This window comes from Ornithodoros turicata, chromosome 4, assembly GCF_037126465.1.
Source record: "Ornithodoros turicata isolate Travis chromosome 4, ASM3712646v1, whole genome shotgun sequence".
Classification (NCBI taxonomy): Eukaryota; Metazoa; Arthropoda; class Arachnida; order Ixodida; family Argasidae; genus Ornithodoros; species Ornithodoros turicata.
In genome coordinates, this window is record NC_088204.1 from 26,153,764 (window position 1) to 26,179,126 (window position 25,363).

General features: G+C 44.6%; 1 protein-coding gene across 1 annotated transcript in view; it reads left to right on the top strand.

Moving 5' to 3' along the window:
* The first annotated feature begins 10,244 nt into the window (after positions 1-10,244).
* LOC135391363 (probable chitinase 10) overlaps positions 10,245-25,363 on the top strand; it is a 140,891-nt gene continuing 125,772 nt past the window's right edge. The window contains exon 1 of the mRNA XM_064621614.1: positions 10,245-10,521. Coding sequence (XP_064477684.1) covers positions 10,510-10,521 — 12 coding nt within the window. The 5' untranslated portion in view covers positions 10,245-10,509. The remainder of the gene's footprint in view (positions 10,522-25,363) is intronic.

Below are 25,363 nucleotides of genomic sequence, written 5' to 3' on the forward strand. Positions count from 1 at the left end.
ATATTCGTAATTATATTCCTGAGTTCCGGGCCCGGGTCTCGTTCCCCCGTTGCACCGCGGGGCAGCACCTTTGTTCAAATCCTCATCAATCCGTGCGTTAGAGACGCCAGAACGACATTCTGATCAATATTTTTTCATTCGTAATACCACTTGATATCAAATTGATATCAGAAATGTCATAATCTAATTATTTAGTCTGTATATTCGTAATTAATATTCCTGAGTTCCGGGCCCGGGTCTCGTTCCCCCGTTGCACCCGCGGGGCAGCACCTTTGTTCAAATCCTCATCAATCCGTGCGTTAGAGATGCCAGAACGACATTCTGATCAATATTTTTTCATTCGTAATACCACTTGATATCAAATTGATATCAGAAATGTCATAATCTAATTATTTAGTCTGTATATTCGTAATTAATATTCCCTGAGTTCCGGGCCCGGGTCTCGTTCCCCCGTTGCACCGCGGGGCAGCACCTTTGTTCAAATCCTCATCAATCCGTGCGTTAGAGACGCCAAAACGACATTCTGATCAATAATTTTTTATTCGTAATACCACTTGATATCAAATTGATATCAGAAATGTCATAATATAATTATTTAGTCTGTACATTAGTAATTAATATCCCCGAGTTCCGGGCCCGGGTCTCGTTCCCCGTTGCACCCCTGGGCGGTGCCTTTGCTCAAATCCTCATCAGTCCGGCCGTTAGAGACGCCAGAACGACATTCTGGTCAATAATTTTTCATTCGTAATACCACTTGATATCAAATTGATATCAGATATGTCATAATCTAATTATTTAGTCTGTATATTCATAATTAATATCCCGAGTTCCGGGCCCGGGTCTCGTTCTCCCCGTTGCACCCCTGGGCGGCGCCTTTGCTCAAATCCTCATCAATCTGTGCGTTAGAGACGCCAGAACGACATTCTGATCAATAATTTTTCATTCGTAATACCACTTGATATCAAATTGATATCAGATATGTCATAATCTAATTATTTAGTCTGTATATTCGTAATTAATATTCCTGAGTTCCGGCCCGGGTCTCGTTCCCCCGTTGCACCCCGGGCAGCACCTTTGTTCAAATCCTCATCAATCCGTGCGTTAGAGACGCCAGAACGACATTCTGATCAATATTTTTTCATTCGTAATACCACTTGATATCAAATTGATATCAGAAATGTCATAATCTAATTATTTAGTCTGTATATTCGTAATTAATATCCCTGAGTTCCCTGCCCGGGTCTCGTTCCCCCGTTGCACCCCGGGGCAGCACCTTTGTTCAAATCCTCATCAATCCGTGCGTTAGAGACGCCAGAACGACATTCTGATCAATATTTTTTCATTCGTAATACCACTTGATATCAAATTGATATCAGAAATGTCATAATCTAATTATTTAGTCTGTATATTCGTAATTAATATCCCTGAGTTCCGGGCCCGGGTCTCGTTCCCCCGTTGCACCCCGGGGCAGCACCTTTGTTCAAATCCTCATCAATCCGTGCGTTAGAGACGCCAGAACGACATTCTGATCAATAATTTTTCATTCGTAATACCACTTGATATGTCATAATCTAATTATTTAGTCTGTATATTCATAATTAATATCCACGAGTTCCGGGCCCGGGTCTCGTTCTCCCGTTGCACCCCTGGGCGGCGCCTTTGCTCAAATCCTCATCAGTCCGGCCGTTAGAGACGCCAGAACGACATTCTGATCAATAATTTTTCATTCGTAATACCACTTGATATCAAATTGATATCAGATATGTCATAATCTAATTATTTAGTCTGTATATTGATAATTAATATCCCCGAGTTCCGGGCCCGGGTCTCGTTCCCCCGTTGCACCCCGGGGCGGTGCCTTTGTTCAAATCCTCATCAATCCAGTCATTAAAGACGCCAGAACGACATTCTAGTCAATAATTTTTCATTCGTAATACCACTTGATATCAAATTGATATCAGATATGTCATAATCTAATTATTTAGTCTGTATATTCGCAATTAATATCCCCGAGTTCCGGGCCCGGGTCTCGTTCCCCCGTTGCACCCCGGGGCGGCGCCTTTGCTCAAATCCTCATCAATCCGTGCGTTAGAGACGCCAGAACGACATTCTGATAAATAATTTTTCATTCGTAATACCACTTGATATGTCATAATCTTATTATTTAGTCTGTATATTCATAATTAATATCCCCGAGTTCCGGGCCCGGGTCTCGTTCTCCCGTTGCACCCATGGGCGGCGCCTTTGCTCAAATCCTCATCAGTCCGGCCGTTAGAGAGGACAGAACGATATTCTGATCAATAATTTTTCATTCGTAATACCACTTGATATCAAATTGATATCAGATATGTCATAATCTAATTATTTAGTCTGTATATTCATAATTAATATCCCCGAGTTCCGGGCCCGGGTCTCGTAATCCCGTTGCACCCCTGGGCGGCGCCTTTGCTCAAATCCTCATGAGTCCGGCCATTAGAGACTCCAAAACGGCGTTCTGATCAATAATTTCTCATTCGTAATACCACTTGATATCAAATTGATATCAGAAATGTCATAATCTAATTATTTAGTCTGTATATTCGTAATTAATATTCCTGAGTTCCTGGCCCGGGTCTCGTTCCCCCGTTGCACCCCAGGGCAGCACCTTTGTTCAAATCCTCATCAATCCGTGCGTTAGAGACGCCAGAACGACATTCTGATCAATATTTTTTCATTCGTAATACCACTTGATATCAAATTGATATCAGAAATGTCATAATCTAATTATTTAGTCTGTATATTCGTAATTAATATCCTGAGTTCCGGCCCGGGTCTCGTTCCCCCGTTGCACCCCAGGGCAGCACCTTTGTTCAAATCCTCATCAATCCGTGCGTTAGAGACGCCAGAACGACATTCTGATCAATATTTTTTCATTCGTAATACCACTTGATATCAAATTGATATCAGAAATGTCATAATCTAATTATTTAGTCTGTATATTCGTAATTAATATTCCTGAGTTCCGGGCCCGGGTCTCCCTCCCCCGTTGCACCCCGGGGCGGCGCCTTTGCTCAAATCCTCATCAATCCGGTCGTTAGAGACGCCAGAACGACATTCTGGTCAATAATTTTTCATTCGTAATACCACTTGATATCAAATTGATATCAGATATGTCATAATCTAATTATTTAGTCTGTATATTCGTAATTAATATCCCCGAGTTCCGGGCCCGGGTCTCGTTCCCCCGTTGCACCCCGGGGCGGTGCCTTTGTTCAAATCCTCATCAATCCAGTCATTAAAGATGCCAGAACGACATTCTAGTCAATAATTTTTCATTCGTAATACCACTTGATATCAAATTGATATCAGATATGTCATAATCTAATTATTTAGTCTGTATATTCGTAATTAATATCCCCGAGTTCCGGGCCCGGGTCTCGTTCCCCCGTTGCACCCCGGGGCGGCGCCTTTGCTCAAATCCTCATCAATCCGTGCGTTAGAGACGCCAGAACGACATTCTGATCAATAATTTTTGATTCGTAATACCATTTGATATCAAATTGATATCAGATATGTCATAATCTAATTATTTAGTTTGTATATTCATAATTAATATCCCCGAGTTCCGGGCCCGGGTCTCGTTCTCCCGTTGCACCCCTGGGCGGCGCCTTTGCTCAAATCCTCATCAATCCGTGCGTTAGAGACGCCAGAACGATATTCTGATCAATAATTTTTCATTCGTAATACCACTTGATATCAAATTGATATCAGATATCTCATAATCTAATTATTTAGTCTGTATATTCATAATTAATATCCCCGAGTTCCGGGCCCGGGTCTCGTTCTCCCGTTGCACCCACCCTGGGCGGCGCCTTTGCTCAAATTCTCATCAGTCCGGCCGTTAGAGACGCCAGAACGACATTCTGATCAATAATTTTTCATTCGTAATACCACTTGATATCAAATTGATATCAGATATGTCATAATCTAATTATTTAGTCTGTATATTCGTAATTAATATCCCGAGTTCCGGGCCCGGGTCTCGTTCTCCCGTTGCACCCCAGGGCGGCGCCTTTGTTCAAATCCTCATCAATCCGTCGTTAGAGACGCCAGAACGACATTCTGATCAATATTTTTCATTCGTAATACCACTTGATATCAAATTGATATCAGATATGTCATAATCTAATTATTTAGTCTGTATATTCGTAATTAATATCCCTGAGTTCCGGGCCCGGGTCTCGTTCTCCCGTTGCACCCCAGGGCGGCGCCTTTGCTCAAATCCTCATCAATCCGTGCGTTAGAGACGCCAGAACGACATTCTGATCAATAATTTTTCATTCGTAATACCACTTGATATCAAATTGATATCAGAAATGTCATAATCTAGTTATTTAGTCTGTATATTCGTAATTAATATCCCGAGTTCCGGGCCCGGGTCTCGTTCTCCCGTTGCACCCCAGGGCGGCGCCTTTGCTCAAATCCTCATCAATCCGTGCGTTAGAGACGCCAGAACGACATTCTGATCAATATTTTTTCATTCGTAATACCACTTGTTATGATAGTGATATCAGAAATGTCATAATCTAATTATTTAGTCTCTATATTTGTAATTAATATCCCCGAGTTCCGGGCCCGGGTCTCGTTCTCGCGTTGCAGCCCTGGGCGGCGCCTTTGCTCAAATCCTCATCAATCCGGTCGTTAGAGACGCCAGAACGACATTCTGATCAATAATTTTTCATTCGTAATACCACATGATATCAAATTGATATCAGAAATGTCATAATCTAATTATTTAGTCTGTATATTTGTAATTAATATCCTGAGTTCCGGGCCCGGGTCTTGTTCTCCCGTTGCACCCCTGGGCGGCGCCTTTGCTCAAATCCTCATCAATCCGGTCGTTAGAGACGCCAGAAGGACATTCTGGTCAATAATTTTTCATTCGTAATACAACTTGATATCAAATTGATATCAGAAATGTCATAATCTAATTATTTAGTCTGTATATTCGTAATTAATATCCCTGAGTTCCGGGCCCGGGTCTTGTTCCCCGTTGCACCCCTGGGCGGCGCCTTTGCTCAAATCCTCATCAATCCGGTCGTTAGAGACGCCAGAACGACATTCTGATCAATAATTTTTCATTCGTAATACCACTTGATATCAAATTGATATCAGATATGTCATAATCTAATTATTTAGTCTGTATATTCGTAATTAATATCCCCGAGTTCCGGGCCCGGGTCTCGTTCTCCCGTTGCACCCCTGGGCGGCGCCTTTGCTTCAAATCCTCATCAATCCGGTCGTTAGAGACGCCAGAACGGACATTCTGATCAATAATTTTTATTCGTAATACCACTTGATATCAAATTGATATCAGAAATGTCATAATCTAATTATTTAGTCTGTATATTCGTAATTAATATCCCCGAGTTCCGGGCCCGGGTCTCTTTCTCCCGTTGCACCCCTGGACGGCGCCTTTGCTCAAATCCTCATCAATCCGGTCGTTAGAGACGCCAGAACGACATTCTGATCAATAATTTTTCATTCGTAATACCACTTGATATCAAATTGATATCAGATATGTCATAATCTAATGATTTAGTCTGTATATTATAATTAATATCCCCGAGTTCCGGGCCCGGGTCTCGTTCTCGCGTTGCACCCCTGGGCGGCGCCTTTGCTCAAATCCTCATCAATCCGGTCGTTAGAGACACCAGAACGACATTCTGATCAATAATTTTTCATTCGTAATACCACTTGATATCAAATTGATATCAGAAATGTCATAATCTAATTATTTAGTCTGTATATTTATAATTAATATCCCCGAGTTCCGGGCCCGGGTCTCGTTCTCGCGTTGCACCCCTGGGCGGCGCCTTTGCTCAAATCCTCATCAATCCGGTCGTTAGAGACGCCAGAAGGACATTCTGGTCAATAATTTTTCATTCGTAATACAACTTGATATCAAATTGATATCAGAAATGTCATAATCTAATTATTTAATCTGTATATTTGTAATTAATATCCTGAGTTCCGGGCCCGGGTCTTGTTCCCCGTTGCACCCCTGGGCGGCGCCTTTGCTCAAATCCTCATCAATCCGGTCGTTAGAGACGCCAGAACGACATTCTGATCAATAATTTTTCATTCGTAATACCACTTGATATCAAATTGATATCAGAAATGTCATAATCTAATTATTTAGTCTGTATATTCGTAATTAATATCCCCGAGTTCCGGGCCAGGGTCTCGTTCTCCCGTTGCACCCCTGGGCGGCGCTTTTGCTCAAATCGTCATCAATCCGGTCGTTAGAGACGCCAGAACGCCATTCTGATCAATAATTTTTCATTCGTAATACCACTTGATATCAAATTGATATCAGAAATGTCATAATCTAATTATTTAGTCTGTATATTCGTAATTAATATCCCAGAGTTCCCTGCCCGGGTCTCATTCGCCCGTTGCACCCCGGGGCGGCGCCTTTGTTCAAATCCTCATCAATCCAGTCATTAAAGACGCCAGAACGACATTCTGATCAATATTTTTCATTCGTAATACCACTTGATATCAAATTGATATCAGAAATGTCATAATCTAATTATTTAGTCTGTATATTCGTAATTAATATCCTCGAGTTCCGGGCCCGGGTCTCGTTCTCCCGTTGCACCCCTGGGCGGCGCCTTTGCTCAAATCCTCATCAATCCGGTCGTTAGAGACGCCAGAACGACATTCTGATCAATAATTTTTCATTCGTAATACCACTTGATATCAAATTGATATCAGATATGTCATAATCTAATTATTTAGTCTGTATATTTATAATTAATATCCCCGAGTTCCGGGCCCGGGTCTCGTTCTCCCGTTGCACCCCTGGGCGGCGCCTTTGCTCAAATCCTCATCAATCCGGTCGTTAGAGACGCCAGAACGACATTCTGATCAATAATTTTTCATTCGTAATACCACTTGATATCAAATTGATATCAGAAATGTCATAATCTAATTATTTAGTCTGTATATTTATAATTAATATCCCCGAGTTCCGGGCCCGGGTCTCGTTCTCGCGTTGCACCCCTGGGCGGCGCCTTTGCTCAAATCCTCATCAATCCGGTCGTTAGAGACACCAGAACGACATTCTGATCAATAATTTTTCATTCGTAATACCACTTGATATCAAATTGATATCAGAAATGTCATAATCTAATTATTTAGTCTGTATATTTATAATTAATATCCCCGAGTTCCGGGCCCGGGTCTCGTTCTCGCGTTGCACCCCTGGGCGGCGCCTTTGCTCAAATCCTCATCAATCCGGTCGTTAGAGACGCCAGAAGGACATTCTGATCAATAATTTTTCATTCGTAGTACCACTTGATATCAAATTGATATCAGATATGTCATAATCTAATTATTTGGTCTGTATATTTGTAATTAATATCCCCGAGTTCCGGGCCCGGGTCTCGTTCTCCCGTTGCACCCCTGGGCGGCGCCTTTGCTCAAATCCTCATCAATCCGGTCGTTAGAGACGCCAGAACGACATTCTGATCAATAATTTTTCATTCGTAATACCACTTGATATCAACTTGATATCAGAAATGTCATAATCTAATTATTTAGTCTGTATATTCGTAATTAACATCCCCGAGTTCCGGACCCGGGTCTCTTTCTCCCGTTGCACCCCTGGGCGGCACCTTTGCTCAAATCCTCATCAATCCGGTCGTTCGAGACGCCAGAACGACATTCTGATCAATAATTTTTCATTCGTAATACCACTTGATATCAAATTGATATCAGAAATGTCATAATCTAATTATTTAGTCTGTATATTCGTAATTAATATCCCCGAGTTCCGGGCCAGGGTCTCGTTCTCCCGTTGCACCCCTGGGCGGCGCTTTTGCTCAAATCGTCATCAATCCGGTCGTTAGAGACGCCAGAACGACATTCTGATCAATAATTTTTCATTCGTAATACCACTTGATATCAAATTGATATCAGAAATGTCATAATCTAATTATTTAGTCTGTATATTCGTAATTAATATCCCAGAGTTCCCTGCCCGGGTCTCATTCGCCCGTTGCACCCCGGGGCGGCGCCTTTGTTCAAATCCTCATCAATCCAGTCATTAAAGACGCCAGAACGACATTCTGATCAATATTTTTCATTCGTAATACCACTTGATATCAAATTGATATCAGAAATGTCATAATCTAATTATTTAGTCTGTATATTTGTAATTAATATCCCCGAGTTCCGGGCCCGGGTCTCGTTCTCCCGTTGCACCCCTGGGCGGCGCCTTTGCTCAAATCCTCATCAATCCAGTCATTAAAGACGCCAGAACGACATTCTGATCAATATTTTTCATTCGTAATACCACTTGATATCAAATTGATATCAGAAATGTCATAATCTAATTATTTAGTCTGTATATTTGTAATTAATATCCCCGAGTTCCGGGCCCGGGTCTTGTTCTCCCGTTGCACCCCTGGGCGGCGCCTTTGCTCAAATCCTCATCAATCCGGTCGTTAGAGACGCCAGAAGGACATTCTGATCAATAATTTTTCATTCGTAATACCACTTGATATCAAATTGATATCAGAAATGCCATAATATAATTATTTAGTCTATATATTCGTAATTAACATCCCCGAGTTCTGGACCCGGGTCTCGTTCCACCGTTGCACCCCGGGTCGGCGCTTTGCTCAAATCCTCATCAGTCCGGCCGTTAGAGACGCCAAAACGGCGTTCTGATGAATAATTTTTCATTCCTAATAGCACATGATATCAAATTGATATCAGAAATGTCATAATATAATTATCTATCGTGTATATTCGTAATTAATATCCGCGAGTTCCGGCACCAAAACGGCATTCTGATCAATAATTTTTTTATTCCTAATCCACTTCGTAATGTGAATTGATATCAGAGATGTCATAATCTAATGATTATTGGGGACCAAATGTACAATTTTAGATGTATATAGTTAATATAAAAACGATATAAAGTTTAATTTCAATTTCAGTTCAAATTCCATTCCACCGGTATCATTTTTATATCCACCAATCAAAAATCAAATTTGTCTATTCTGTGAGCGCTTTGAAGATCCGAAAAGATATCCTTTCGAACTGCGTCAGACTGGCCTTAGAGATTCAGAGAATGCGTATTACCATAATAAAGGGACTTGGCCCATGAAATGCCTAGGAGGGAAGCCCTGGGTGCATCAGGGGTAACACTCACTCGTCATGCAGCGGTTCATATGTGGCCTGGAGGACTCAAAATAGAGCGATGACATTTAAAAAATGTGACTTCCTGTGTCGAAGAATCATAATCTAAAAATGGGCCCCGCGCAAAATCGACGAAATCCCCATAGGCGCAATGCATTAAAATTGATTTGACCTCGACGCACTAGATTTATATTATGCTAGCACCTTTCATGTTCCCAAGGTACTTTACTCTACATTATGTTCTTCCATGTTAGACGGTGACATATTGAAATCTTTATTTTGTTTCGCCGTTAATTGGCACAAACGCTGTTTCCCATTGTAGTCACGGCCTGTAAGCCGGCTTCCCGCATAGCAGCTCAGCATAGCAGTGGAGAGCGCCGGGAGGGAGTAACTGGGAATTCTGCGAACGTTACATCAGTTGATTGCGTTGTATTTACTAGCGTGTGCATTTTTTATTTGCACTCACATTGTCACCATGTGATTGGATAAAAGTGCCCGCGTTTTGGTGAATACACCAAGATCGTGCTGAAGGCTGGGAGGTAGTGGGTTCGAGGCATGCATCCGGCCGTGCTGTCCGTGGAAAAACCTGGGTTTTGGGGGCAGACTTCCCAGACTGATGTCGACACAGGACGCATACTAACCCCACTCCTGCCTGTTGTCCTCTCTCCACCTGTCGATGTCAGTACGCCGCTTCAGAGTTGCCTCGACGCGCTAACACTCATCATTATACAACTAATGATTATTTTACTTATACCGATTAGCAGCGACGATTAACAACGACTTGACGTCCAGGCCAACGTTTCATGCGCAATACATGCAATAAAAACTCACGTCAATTCAGTTGATGGCTCACTCATAAAACAGTGCATATACAAAGAGGCAGGATCATGTAGAAAATAGTGTTCCGATATCGCCGCGAAATTCAATCTCCGAGGAAACCAGCTTGGGAAGATTGGGAGATAGCCTGCAACGTAGATAACGGGCCGGCAAAAAACCGAAGCCTCTGTCTCGCCAGCCAGAACTGCATCTGGAGAGAGTCCGCTGAGAGATCGCCCTAGGTAGGTTACCTGGTTTCGAACGCTCCCATTGGGTCACAGATAGTCACGTGACCCACTACAACTTCTCTGCTGGCTCGTCTAACGCTGTTCGGGATACACGCGAATAACGGTGTCACCGCAGCCGCACGCTTCTCTGACAGTGCTGAGTTGCCTCTTGTATTGCCGTTGAGTGACTCCGCGAGTAGTGCAAGCGGACGTGCCATCTAAGCGGATACTACCGGATATCGTCCATTGGCGCACTTTCTTTTACCGGCTTACTATGAACGGCACGGTAAGTTTCGTACTGCTTTACTCTACATTTTACGTGGTTTCTTATTTTTATTTGTACGGCTCGAATGAATGGCGCCGAATAAATGGCCAGATTTAGTGCATCGGAAATTGTTCACGATAACAGTTCCGAAAACATGATAAGCCAATCGCTCTGGTTCTTTGATGGGGGTGACATCACATTGGTAAGCTCAGAGTTGATAACTTCCTTTATCGTATCGTTTTCGTATAGAGTTCTCCCTACGTACGAGAACTCTCTGATGTGATTTTTGGTGGAGAGACGAGAGCCAGAACGTTTGGTACCGCGATAGTCTTGCTGCTCGAGAAGGATGTTTCTTTTATTGCTTTTCGCTAATAAACTAAAAGGTACCAGACATTCTAATTGTTTCGGTCTAGAAACTGTCTCGTACATTCCGTAGTAATCATAGTTTATGTAATTGTTACTTCGTCTTTTATTTATGGGCAGAGGAAAGAATTGGATAGCGCGAACGGTAGTTTAATCATCGATTCGTTTGTGTAGGACGAATCTTAACGGGATCTGTTGTACACACACGTTCTCACGGTCGTGAATCTATTCGGCTACTCAGAAGTATGTGTCATTATCTGGTACCGGAAAACGAGGTACTGAAATTGTCCTTGGTTAATAAGATAATTATTCGAGGGCGCCGAGATAAACTATAGTACTATAGATCTTTCTGGGCGCTCCACGTTCTCGTTCTGTCTGCGATTTGTGCCTGAGGCGAGCGTTTACCGATAAGCAGGCGTAATTTCGCCTGCCGCAACGGGCGCTGCGGCTCCCGGTAATGTGACACATATCGAGATGTGACACATCGGTGTCGAACGGCGCAACGGTATTACTGTCGGCCACGTAAGCGTTACGTTACGGGTACGGCAGACTCGTGCTGAACGGCTTTATGTAGTGTCAAGTCCGATAAGAATGCGTCGTATATGTTGCCGTTGGTCACTGAGGTCATCGACGACTGTCAGGCTGAAACACGGGCTCCGTCACACATCGAGACTTGACCTCACAAGTGCACGTGTCCATTTTGTATTCGTTTACGGTTGTTGGCGTTTACATTCTACATGCAGCGAAAGATGGCGTGCAACAATAATACTGCTCGTGGCAGATGTTGATGCATTGCTCAATATGTTAGTGAAAGTGTGAGGGAAATCGCTCACAGAAGAACGGAATGGTAAAAAAATATATGTCGATACAAACAGACGACAAGCTATTTGCCTGCTTGATGTGGTGGATGCTGATCGGGTTGGGCCATGCGTCCATGTGCCTTCTTCTTCGGGAGCTGTGCTGATACTGGCTTATGATATACATGAGGGCAGCTGCTACCTCGTGCACGCGCCTGACAGTCGTGTAAACCGGTACAGTGATGTTTGATAGCAAGAGGACTCGAAAGATGAATGAACGGACCAGCCTTATGGTTCCTAGCCCACTTATGTTAGGAACATTGCAAGTTTTTGTTTTTGTTCGTTTGTCTTCTTCGTTTATTAGTGTTCCTTTGATGTACGGAAAACAGGCGAGTCTCGCATCATGACAACTGAGATGCAATTAACTCCCGCTATAAACCACAATGTACGCAATGAGACACACAAATATGGCACTATCATCCTCGATACGTGTTTTTCTATGACCGATTTCTCGATCCGCCCATCATGTCCCCGACAGGATAGGCCAGAGGATGCGCCAATTCGACCTACAGGGGAAAACTTGATACCCGTTTGCTTTTAGTTTGCTGAATGTAGTTAACGGATATCCTCTTGTCAAGGAGAAACCTAGTTTCAGTTGACGTGCCTGGGTTATATCACAACGCCGAATCTAGGGAACCGGTAATCGGTATTTCAAATGCAAAATGCCCCGAGCGAGACTTTCCCTCTCCTCAGCATCTCTTTCGGCTTGTTTTCTGTTGGAGAAGGTTAACAGTTATGGCGGTGGGATTAAGGTGGGCTTAATGGAGAGATGCCAAAAGCACGTATTTTGTACTACGGACCTCGTTTATTGCTTTGTTCAAAGCTGGTGGTATATAGCACATAAGAGTCTAACTCGATTATGCATACAACGATGTATACGATGATGTATACAAGACAAATTCGACTTCCTGCCTACCACCATACCACTGCATATACGACCCCCAATAACACCGATTATACTCTGGATGTACGAATAATCTCGTAACGAATTCGTATGTCCGATGGATATCCCTCAGACGTCCATGGGACGTACGAATCCGTTTGGACATTATTCGTACATCCAAAGTATATTCGGTGTTGTTAGGCACTGCGTACCACTTCCTGCCTGCCAAAATAAATAGCTACCGCCACCTACTGCCACGGTTCCGAACCCTTTGCATATGTTACTCAACGTCAGCCCTCAGAAAAATTGTCGCACAAACCCTCCGCACGGTGTCCACGGAGAGGCTGACTGTGCCCAGTTCACGTGCGATGAATTATATAATCACGCCTGATGTAAGACTTAACGCGTACAAATCACTTGTTCTACCAATATTTCTATAAGCTTGTACGGTTTGGGGCCCGCACCTTGTTAGGCACAAAAAGAAATTGGAAAATGTTCAAAGAAAAGGGGCTCGGTTCATTTATAGGGATTTTCGCACGAGCACATCTGCTTGTGGGCTACGCCGCCGAGCAAGACTGCCTCCTATAGAGTTACAATTCAAGACACTACGGCTGAAGTTCATTTTCCAACTAGGTACGTACTCAGCAGCTTGCGCCCTGTCGCTTGCTTGGTCAAAGATACCATGGGTTCAAGGCATAAGCATCACCTTCACTTAAAAGAAACCTATGCCCGTACAGATGTGTTTAAGGATTCTCTTTATTAAAAAAAATTCACGACTGGAACAGTTTTCCGAAGAATGTTGTTAGTGTAATACACGTTTCCGCTTTTGTACAGAAGTTGGAATGTTTGGTATATGCCAGCTGGCTCCTGTAATGACCCCCTATGGAGGGTCAACAGTTTCCTAAATTGCTTCAGAAACCTTTCTGTTCGGGAAGCATTTCTCTTTATTTCCTCGTCCACTGATTATAGTAACATCAACAAGAACAATTAAATGACAAATGGTGATGTCACGGGGTAGCGACCATCGTCCAGTCGCCCGTTCGCAAAAAAAAAAGAAAAAGAAAACTGGGCTAGGTGCCTAACCCCAAGGACCATCCTCTGCAACTGCTTCGCTTTGCAACTCCTCTAAACATGTGCTGCAGCCTTAAAATTCGTTATCCTTCTGCGTGTGTTATTTTATCAACCAACACTCTTCTTCGTCTTTGTAAGTGTTGAGAGAGGTCAGCTAATACTAATACGATGAATTTGAGGCTTTGTTTGTATCTGTCCCCTCTATGTTGTTCCAGCCTCAGAACATCAGTTTCTCTCTTGTTCAGCTAATACTGCTCTTTAAAAAAAAACAAAAAAAAACAAGGAAGTTCACCAGGACAAAAAAAAGAAGAAAAAAAGAAAGGACACTGTCTTGTTAGGTTTCTATAGAACAATGTCTGTGAAAACGGGCCCAGTTTTAGACGAATAAAACAGTAAAACACAAGTGAGCCAATATATATACGTTGAACACGTTGAAGGCGACATTGCCTTGAGCTTCAGCAGTACGTACAACATGGAGACAGTCCACTTGTCATACTGGCAGAAACAACGCTTGCTTGCCCTGTACATGTTGTTCACGGTTTATGTCAAAAAAACCTTGCAAATCGCCGTTGTCACTACAATCTACTTTTGGAGCATCTCCCAGTACGTGCGGAACGCAACGGTCAACCCAAACAAAACACGTTCTGCTCGAGTGTAGCCACGCTGGCATGCTCGCTGTTTACAGCGTTAATGGTACGCAGATTGCAGTCCGCCGGCCACGCGGAAAGATGGAAAATTCAGAAGGAGTAGCGGAAGTAGGCTGGAACGAGGTCTCTTGTTCCCCACTGCGTGGCCGACTGTCCGCTGCGCCGCAACCATGATGCCCAGGTACTCTGATGTGGCCAGTCTGTCGTTCTCCCAATGGGTCATCGAGCTCAACGCTCAGCCACGGATGCGGCACGAAAGAACGAACGAAGAAAATGCGCCATAGATAACCGAAAGCAGATAAAATGAGGGAAACTTTTTAAAGTCCAAGTTAGCGCCGCGATGCAACTGTGGCGATGAGCGGTGTGCAACAGGGAGTATGGGGGAATTAATGTGGCGTCCTGAGCCGACTTGAAGGGGAACTGTACCTCCATTCGTCTGGGAAAGTCTGCCGGAAAACGCAGGGGAGACCTCAGAAGAGCAGATCCGGTGCCGGGATTCGAAAGAGAGTCACCTTCGTGTCTCGACATGGAAAGCGCTCATCCTAACCGCTACACCATGCAAGCTGGTGAAGGAAACTGAACATGTGCGCAAAAAAAAAGGAAAAAAAAAAGAACGATGCAGGTTACGACTTTTTGCTGCAGCACTTCTTTGTTTTTCTTTTATTTATTTATTTACTGATTTATTTATTTATTTTTGTTTTTTATTTTTTTACTGCTCAAAGGCAATGCTCTGATTCAGGCAGATTTTTAAGCAGAGAGCAGCATTTAAAATTATAGCCCTACCGCTAAGTTACGACAGCGTGCTCGTTCACGGATACTTTACGCAGTCTTACTGCACCAGGAGTAAATTTTCAGTCGGAAAACAACGCTCGTACAACAGAACTTCACCGTCTACCACATTGAAGACAAGCCATTGCACAGAATGTTACTCGTATCACCCCTGATTAGCGGAAACAGCGGGGAGTACGCCTTTTTGTGCTTTTACGTTTTTTTACACGGTCTTTGCCTTTGCGCCAAGACTTGCAGCCTAGTCGCCTTCCAATAGGGACTCGCCCAAACACTATGAGATAGATTTTCTTTTTGCTCACGGATCTCTGACCAAGCGTGGCAGTGACTTATCTATATGTCAACTTTCGCCCGTCATCATCTCAACACCTCGCCTCATCCTGGCTACAGTCACATCAGTGAGGCCAACAATGCCAAGCCGATCTCATCACCACCACCTCCGGCACCAGCACTACCACCATACTGGCGGTATTGCAGCTTGCATTAGTTGGCCTCGGAAGACGAACAACGTCACGAGTACAGGGACTGCAGGACGTCCAGGAATGTAGTAATGGAGATTCTGACATGCGGTGAAGTACAGGAAGGAGTTAAGAACGTGGGCACATAAAAAAAATGAAAGGGCATGAGGTAAAGGGGAGAAAAGTATTTATTTATTTATTCAAAAGTGCCCATCAACGGAAAATTCTACTAGGATACCGGTAGGTATACGTGCAGAAAAGGCCATTGCGGTGCGTCCTTAGGGACAATATAGGCGTTAGTATCCTTCATGAAAGGATCAATTTTAAGACGTTATAGCTTCTTTCTGTTTAACGTTGAGAAGCCAAAAAATGGCGTCATTTCCTTACGAGCTGTTGCTGATGATTGAGCTGAGGAGTTTGAGTTTCATTTGACTTCACGCAGAGCACAGCAGAAGGCCAGTCACAACGTTTATTTAACATCCCGGCTACCAAAACTGTTTTCACGTACTGTCAAGTGACGTTCGCGGCATTACACCTTCTAAAGGTAACTTTTCCAGTTTCTTACCAGTTTTTACAGTGAAACGCAGAGATAAGGCTCTTTATCTGGAAGTTCGTCCCCTGGGCCCAGCTACCACAGGCATGAGCTGTGTGTATTCACCGTTTAGTGTGCCCATAACTTTTCTCGAACGATTTCGATCTAGCTGTCCTAGCCCTATCACAAAAATAAGAACATGACACAGTTAACATCACACGATTCCTTACAATTCCAGACGTAAAATATTATGCGACTTTTCACCTTCAAATCGTTGCGAGAAGCGAATCCTACCTTAAAGAGGATGACTGCCAATTAAAAACGTATTCTACGTCTCTCCAACGAGACGGACACGGAGAACGTGTCTGTAGCCTGAAAAATTGAAGCGTGGCTCTCCAAGAACGAAGCGCTACCCGACAGAAGTTATTTTGCGATGCATTCCTTTCCCATCTGTAGCGTTTCTAGATAATTATCCGCCGACCAGCCGACCTGCTAAACAGCGAATCGACGCACCTCCGTTATCTTGGGCTATTTTAAAACTGTCTTTCGCAAGACTTCGAGTCAAACCACCTCGTAAGACAAAAAATAAAAGAGTGATACAGAAAATGGGGAGGAAGCAGGCGAGCTTGTGGTTATGGTAATCCATTACTATGTAGAACTAGAGAAATACAGACACGACAGCGCGTTTACAAACCGAACAGCTCTGCGCTCCCGAAGATAATCACACTCCTGCACCATGTTCTGTGGCACCCTGTGGAGGCTTCGGGTCAGCCGCTCATTGAATTGGCCTAACGATATAGTGGCTGCAGCCTCATTCTACTGAGGAGGAAACGTTGTTGTTAGTACTGCGTATTATGATTATTACATCAAATACCACCAAATACGAGGGCGGCGTTCCTGTACTCGAACGCCATCAACTTACGCAGAAGATATGGTTGAGGAACTTATTCCTAAGCTGCAGATCCTGGTTTCCACGTTGCCGTCGGGATCAGTGCATAACCATTCGAGGAAACTATTACATGGTAATAATAGAAAACGCGCCTCGGTTCACGAGTACAAAGGGGAAAGAGACCTGAGCGAATGTTTGCTACAAAGAGCAACGTCCTAGCTGCAAAAGTGCTGAAAGCACAAAACGCACAAAAGCTTTTGTGCGGCTTTATGCTCGGCAAATCGCGGTAGGCGGTCTTTGCACAGGTCGAGCAATACAAAAACTTCACTAGAAATGTGTTCTCGACTACTATAGATAGCGGCAGACCGGTGAAAGGTCCATCAGGAATAACGAAGTATAGCTTCCAGGAAATCGTGTGTCAACGGCTGACATCGAATGTTGTAAACAAACATGAAAATCATCACGCTGGCCTTGTGCCGGACTAACCAATGGGTAAGCCTACAAGCCAGCAGACCAGGGAGGGCAGGCCAGCCCTTTGCTGTCAGCGTAAGGCGCACATCACCCTGAACGTGACGGGCGTGTCGGGTAATTGCGCCGGTGTGTCCCTTATAGCTGCATTTCTTTAGGTTCTGCCAACTTTCTCCTTTGTCTTTGCAGTGGGGACGCTAGGATATTGTATCCAGCCTCCCTCTATGTTTTGAAGATTGTCACCTTTGAGCAGCCCAAGTGAATTCTAGACTTCGTTTTCTCGACAGACACGTGATTAAAGTAATTATTCAGAGAGACGTAGCCGATGTTTTTCTTGCCAGCACACCTCGTGGGAGATTATGCCCCTTTTATTAATTTTATTGATCTCTTTATAAGCATGGCACTTGCTGCCTTATTAACGAGGGAGAATAGGAGCGTGTGCGTTCTGATTAGCTCAAGCTCCTCGAGACCGTCCCTGAAAAGGCGAGATACTTTCGTTTTCATTTGCTGTTAGAGTCGTTTACTTATTTTCATATTGTTTGGGAAGGCGAATCTATTTATTTTGCAGGAAAAGTCAGCCAGAAGCGACGGCATGCTATTCTTTGGTAAATAATTCCCAGTGGATAGTCAAGTTCCTGGGGTAATCAGAGTGGGGTCGATGTCAGTGAGCGATGTGGGGTCAAAGTCAGAGGTCTTCCGCCGTCCCACCACGATGTCACAGATAGCTGCTGAGACCGCTATCCCGCTGGTAGTTCATAAGGGCAGCGGTTATACCACCGCGTGTGCCAAGTAATGTTGCATGAGAGATGTTGAAGTATCCGAGACTGGTCAGGCGAGACTTGAGCGTGTCCCGGGAAGGTCTTGAAACGGCGGCAGTCTAGGAGAAAGTGTTGAATGTCTGCCTCAACGTTGCAGGTAGAACACGGAGGGGTGGCTTGCTGGTCCATTTTGAACAGCATGCAGCGATGGAGTGCGGGCGATGTTGAGGCGGAGCCGATGGATGACAGATATTTCCCCCCCTTGAGACATATTGATGGCTTATTAAATGTGTCATCTTCTTAACGTTTACTCCACGCACAAACAGATTATTCACTTTTACTTACGCAATGAGAGACGCCATGAAAAAGCGACGACAACGCAAAAAGCGTGTAATCGTATCATCCAGTGCAAAGGAATGAAATAGGAAGTTGAAGGTTGCGAAAATTAAAGTAGCAGTCACACAGTGTTGGGCAAATTGGTATTGTGCTGTGTGACATCCCGCACGCGAATTCTCGAGGTCGTACAGGACCCGGAAATTCCTATACCTCGTGCCGCGGGTCGATGGTGGCCGTCTTTAAAACGCATCTAAACGCACGGATGCATAAAAAATGTGCACGCAAGGACACGTGGGAGGAAGTAGACGATTCTAACGCGCTACACCGCCGCTAGGTACACGCCACAGAGTCCCCAACTCGGTAGCAATTGCGATGCCACTGTCGACTAAACGTGATACCTATTTTATTTAGTATATTAAATCAACCTCGCTGAAAGATTTAGCACGCAAGATGTAAATGGCGCCAGTGAACATGACGTGCTTCCAGGAATTTTCTATAGAACCGAAAATCTTCGTGGTTTCGGATCCTCCTAGAGCAGATGGCGCCACCGGTAGTTCTGCGTCTGTCCCCTATCAACAAGGTATCAACGGGTATCATCGGGGTCTCCGTCCCACATTCCCGTATTGAAAGACTGCCAGTCGTGTAAACTTGAGGCTCCATTTTCCCATATCTCTTGCTATTTGGTGCGTTAAACATTACCAGTTCTTAACCGGTGTAAAAATATCAAATCTGGGTCGAAGTAGAACTAATTCTGGATACATCGTGCTCCGAAGTTGGCTCACAATGGATTATATTATGCTACGAGTTCAATGAATGTCCAATCTAAGCCGCAGCTGCCGGCGCCATAACTGATCAGGACGTTTCACGACCTGTTTAAACCTGCCAATACCTCTTTCGGATTTTTGGTACAGAGCCAGCCACATGCTTCGAAAGTTTTTTTAAAAAGTTGAAGGACGGGACAAGCAAACACCCTGTCCTGTCCCGTCCTTTAAGTACTTTTACGCGCTTTTGTGTTTGGTTCAAATAGTTGAAACGTTCCACAGTAGAAAACACGCCACACGCGTCACCGTAGTCTTAAATTGTTTTGTTCACTCATTTTAGACACTTTGCTTGGTTACAAACACTGGACAATTCCGCTGGGCAACGCTGGATCACAGTATTGCGGCTTCAGCCATTTTGACGGTGCAAGAGGCAGATCTGAATTCATTCTTACTTCACGCCATCAATAAATATCATTGAGTGGCCGTGGTGGGATTAAAGGAAACGGTACAGATGCGAAGTGATGGAACGCTTTGACCCCGAGAGTCGGACACGAGTGTCTCGGTAGATGGTGACCTATGGTTGGAGCCTCAGGGCAGGGCTTTTCCAGTAACATGTCAGAGAATAAATTAGTTGTGATATTGAACATTTTGGCGACGATTTTGAAACACAGTACAGGTTATTGCGTTCCTCGTAGGATTATACTTGCTCTTGGTTGCGCTTTCAATGTGTCAAGGAACTCGCTGGAAGTTATCTTGTGTTTCGAAGTAATGTGTAGGTAGTTTTTAGTCTGTCGAGCTCTTTTCTGAATCTGCATTGTTTAAGACAGAATGCTTAGCCAGAAACTAGGACTAGGTATAGCTTAAAAGGTGCCTGAAGGGCTGAGAGCTTTGGTTTTCGCCAATATGAAGCGGAATCGTCAAACAGGTGACTATATACATATATAGGCAATTAAACAGACGGACGCCTAGTGTTCACCAATCTGGAGCCCTATATCTTCATCTCGGAAATGTAGATTAGAAAATGCAGGGGACATATTTACTTATTAAATAAAAAAAAGGGAACGAAGTATAGGTCAGCCAAATGAAGTGTTGACTTCCTACTCCACGAGGAAATAATTACGAAATAAATGATAAAAACAAGAAAGGCGAGAGAAGGATCAGACAGAGAGAGAGAGAAAAAAAACAAAAAAAAAACAGATCACAGTAATGTACTTGAGGTTGGAGGTGAGGGCGGGGGCACTAACGAATGAGATGGTCACAGGGGGGGGGGGGATATGTTTAATAGTGAAAAGGAAAACGGAAATGTCAGCCAGGCTATTGCCAGCTTGCTATTCCGAGAGAGAAAAGAAAAAGGAACTGTGAAACAAAAGAAATAAAAGAAAGGAAAAGATGACAGAGAAACTGGCACGCTGTGCAGTGCAGCACAGGCACGAAGGAAAGTTCGAAGAACGTCCAGTCAGAGGGCAGACGCAAGGCCAGAGTCATTTAAGAAGCGGAGCAGGGCTGTGGTGATGGCCCACTGAGTAGGCCGAGGGACGGGACCGAGGAGGGTGGCCATGGACAGTGTGTTGTAGCCCAGCTGTATTAGACGGCGATGGAGGGCTTGCCGTTGCGGGATGTGCTGCTGGCAGTGCAGAAGACAATGAGCAATGTCGCCCACCTCGCCACAGCTGGAACACAAGGGGGAACTGGATTGGCCCATTTTGTACAGGAGCAATGGGGTGCGGGCAACGTTGAGACGGAGGCGGTGCAGCAATGATTCGTCCTGACGACTGCAGCGACACGCAATGAAAAAGCTAACCGAGGGGTCGATGGACTGCACGTGACTGTTGTAGGCGACGGCTTGTGATCTAAATGCTTGGGCACGGGTTGCACACCGGCGGCGAATAGCTAAATGGCAAGCCGAAAGTGTAAGTGGTGGACGTGCAGTGGCAGGGGTAACAGCTGCGGCGGCTCGTCTAGCAGCCGCGTCTGCGCGTGTGTTACCGGTCAGGCCCACATGACCGGGCACCCACTGAAGGGACAAAGCATGACCATTGGCACGGAGTCCGTTATGGTCACAGGCTGTGCATGGGGCCTGTGTCGCTGAAGAATGCCGGAATTGATTTGGTCACGGACCGCTGTACAAGATGTGGTACTGGGCCAGAATGGACTTTGATAATTAAATTTGGATGCAAAGTATGAATGCGAGGGAGTTTCAATCGGAATCCACCGAAGGCTACTATTGATATAGACGCCCAAATTACGAGTACCAGTCACACAAATTTAACCTCGTTGTGCTTTCGTCACAGAACAACTGGCCCGAACAGTCATAAAATAAGACAGCGCTGTCTCTGGGAACATGTGCCAGTTCGCCATGAATGAGGTTTTAGAGTCTTTTTTGCGGTCTATCTTCGTCGCAGAACCAGCCATAGACAAGCACAAGAAGAGAAGAAATAGCCCAGAGGGGCCGTTGCACCCACGCTTATTGAGATCCCAACGTTACACGAAGGAAATCGTCGTGTACCTATACAGGAAAGGAGCGCTCAAGCGTTACAAGTACGCCATACCACTAGAGAAACAAATTTCCCCTTCTTACTGTTTACTCGAATGCTGCGAGCGTCCTTCAAGCCTTCGGTACGCATAGTGATACTCGCTAGTAACAACCTGCCTGTGCAGACTGTGCAGATTGAGTGTGTTGTTTGATTTGTAGTTATTGCTATCGCATAATTATTGTTGCGAGAAGCTCACAAACTCACAAGTTTTCACACGCATGTTGGTTGATCATTACATTAGTTATGGAAAATATATGTGCATTACGAAACTAGCTAAAACTTGATTTCCTATGATGGATGTTGTTTCCATTTGCGTTTAGCCACTCTTCTGGTCAACGCCACATAACTTATTTTTCATGCGGATGGTTTTGAGCAATTCAAGTGTGACGACCTCGGTATACGGTGGGGAGGCCTTTCAACAATTACGTTCGCCTTTGAACGAGAAATGAGGGTGTGGAGTCCGGAGTGACAAACAATTTCTTCGTACAATCAATATACCCACTCCGGCCTTACTGCCTAACATTAACCACGGAAAGTGCGTACGTCTTAAACCTATACAGGTTGGAGAAAGGTGTCACTCGGTTGTTGGTCGATCGCTGTGTCCTTGGTGAAGTCTGGTCTTGTAGGTGCCGAGCGCCATAGATTTGAGACACTTGGCCGCAAGATGCATTATGGGGCTGCGTCGCTCCTACCAGTTCCCCGCCATCAGTTCACGCACATCGGTCACGGATATAGATCCGTCCTCTCGCTCCTCCAGATAACCCTTTTCTGCCTTCGGCTCTACACTTCCTTTCAAAGTGTTCCTCCCTTTGTTTCTTCGCACGTTTCCACGGTGTTCTCTCGAAAGTCAACTGGATAGTTCTGACAGTGGAGTCGAAAGTTCTGTCTCTAAGCCTCCGGGAAAGACGCAGCAGGCCACCTTCAAAGATCTTAGCTGTCCCGCGGGTCTTGTCCAACAATGGGAAGTAACTATGGTCACGCACGGTGTCCCGAAACAAAAACATTAAGACAAGGTTCCACAGGTACAATTGTGCTGGTATTTCTGCCCGAACGCGTGGGCATGACCCTTTACTATATTCACGCTCGACACGCAGACGTTGTTGAGTATGCCAGGGGACGGGACTGGAAAGAGACGAGCCGGTGATCTGTTTTGGCACGCGCTGGGAATAAATAGTTCTCACGTTCCCTCGCAGGACACGATCTCTCTCAGACTCCCTGACAAAAGTAACACATAAACCCCATTTTTTAGCACACAGATCAAATCAAAATAGCACTGAAGAACGTGTTGATGTCTGAACGCGCTACGGCGACACAAGAAATAGCCACCAATAGCTTTGCCTGTACTGAAGATTCGCCAAGTCTGCCAGGTCTTGGCACAATAAATAGCGTATTGCCGAATGATAATTCGTCATGTAACAAGATACCGTTTGTTGCGCAGCTTGCGGGGAAATGATTCACCTCGCTATATGATGGCCCTCCCTTTCATTAAACGTGAACATCATACCCTCCCCTAAGAGTGTGCCACTTTTTCCTTTCAATGTCTTATATCGAAGGCGGTACGCGCACGGACACTATAACGAAACAGCAACTCCTGCGAAACATTCTGTTGTAAGTTCTCGTCTGGCATCATCTACAAGATTTGGAACAACACTTCTGCTCGCATGAAAGCCTAATGGTCGAATCAGGTTGGACACGCGTCTTCCTTATACTACTGTAAGGGTAACCGCGTCCATTAGCCCCGCACGATGTCTAGAGGTCGTCCTCGTCATGCATTTAAGTTACGTCAGAACTGTCACGAAACCGCCTTTGACCGTCAACCGGCTCGTGCACGCTAACACCCCTTTTGCTTTATATACGCTGAACGGATGCGGTTGTACGGCACGGATTATGTGTGCGACAGCACGCATTGAGGACTCAGTAGTCAATTTATTGCTAGACCGTTTTCATATGGGAATTAGTACATTTGACCGAATAAACTCCATGTGGAGAGTTTTATTCACGAATTACCGCAGACCCTTATGCGAAGGTGACGACAGCACGTGCCATGACGGATACGGGACAAGTAACGCGCTGCACATATTATTACACCTCCCACCACATGTTCTGCACGCCGTTCTCACTGTTCGCACTAGAAGAATTAATCGCTCGGAACGTCTAACGAACCAGAGTTTGGAAGGGGTGTGGGGAGGTCACCAGACAAAAAGAGTATACGTGATATGTGAAGATCGCGTTGTGCAATGTGTCAGACTTTAATGTGTGCCGGACTTCAAGCTATAAGCAAGCATGCAGCTTACGTGTTTGGTGTGTTTTTCAAGTTGGTGTCTCAGAAAAATCTCGCAACAAAACACAACACGTGCTGTGTCTCTCTAAATTATTGTATTTCGTTGTTAAAAATTGCGACAAAATCCGTCGGAATGACGCATGGTGTGGAGAGGGCCATATACTTTAGTGGCCAACGCTGCCGCTCATGTACCAAGCATTTTCTCTTTTGTGTGTGTGTGTTGTGATCTTGGTTTTCATACGGCACGCCGTAGATGTCTAGTACACCTGCCACTCGCGCACGAAAAATGACATTAGGTGCGTAACTGGTTAAGTCTTACTGTCATTCGTGCTGTGCTACATGGTGCTAACATGCTGGGCTATTTAATGGCATTCGTGCGAATGACATTTTCCGTGTAATGAGATCGCCACGACTCATTCACTCATAAAATGCGTATCCTCACCATTGTCTGAGCACAAGAGCAATTTGAAACATCCATAAAGCCACTCTGAACTGTGCACGGTGCAATTATTTTATAAATTACACGACAACAAGTATTATGTTTGGCAAAGTGCTGGCGTTGTTGATGGCTGCTTTTTCTTCTTCTTCTTTTTTTTTTTTTTGTGTAGACTGCCACCTGGCAGGCAAGATGAACAGCTTTCCGACACAGTACAGACCATCGATGATGAAATAAAGCAAATTTTCTCATTTTATGGGATATTGCGGGTATTTTTAATCGCCTTGAACGTGTTTACGTTATTCAAGTACCGCGTCTCTACGCGGCTAGTGGGAAACCCGCATCGACATAATCGCGTTTACTGTCATTCCAATCTGACGTGTAGCACGACTATCTTAAGAAATGACATTCGGGACCCGACTGACATTATACGCTAATGTCATTGTTTCTGCCCGCGTGGCATGGGTATGGGTTAGACCCATTGTTACACGCATGCAATGTAGTTTTGCGCGCCGTTGTTGGACGGCAATACAAAGTTAATGACTACATCGCCACAGTTTTGCCCACGATTGTCAAGCAACCTATGAGACTAATTACAACAAAAATTGTGCCCTTATAGTCGAATGAACTCTTTATATATATATTTTGCCATGAACTGCGTTCTCGTGGGAAGCTAGCGAACGAGTTCATTTGTGAGTTTGAGGTGTGGGCGACGAAGCCTCTAGAACTCTGACTCAACACAAAACACCTTCGATAAAATGAAAAAGGTGATCGGTACAATGGCAGCAGAAAAAAAGGGAGCC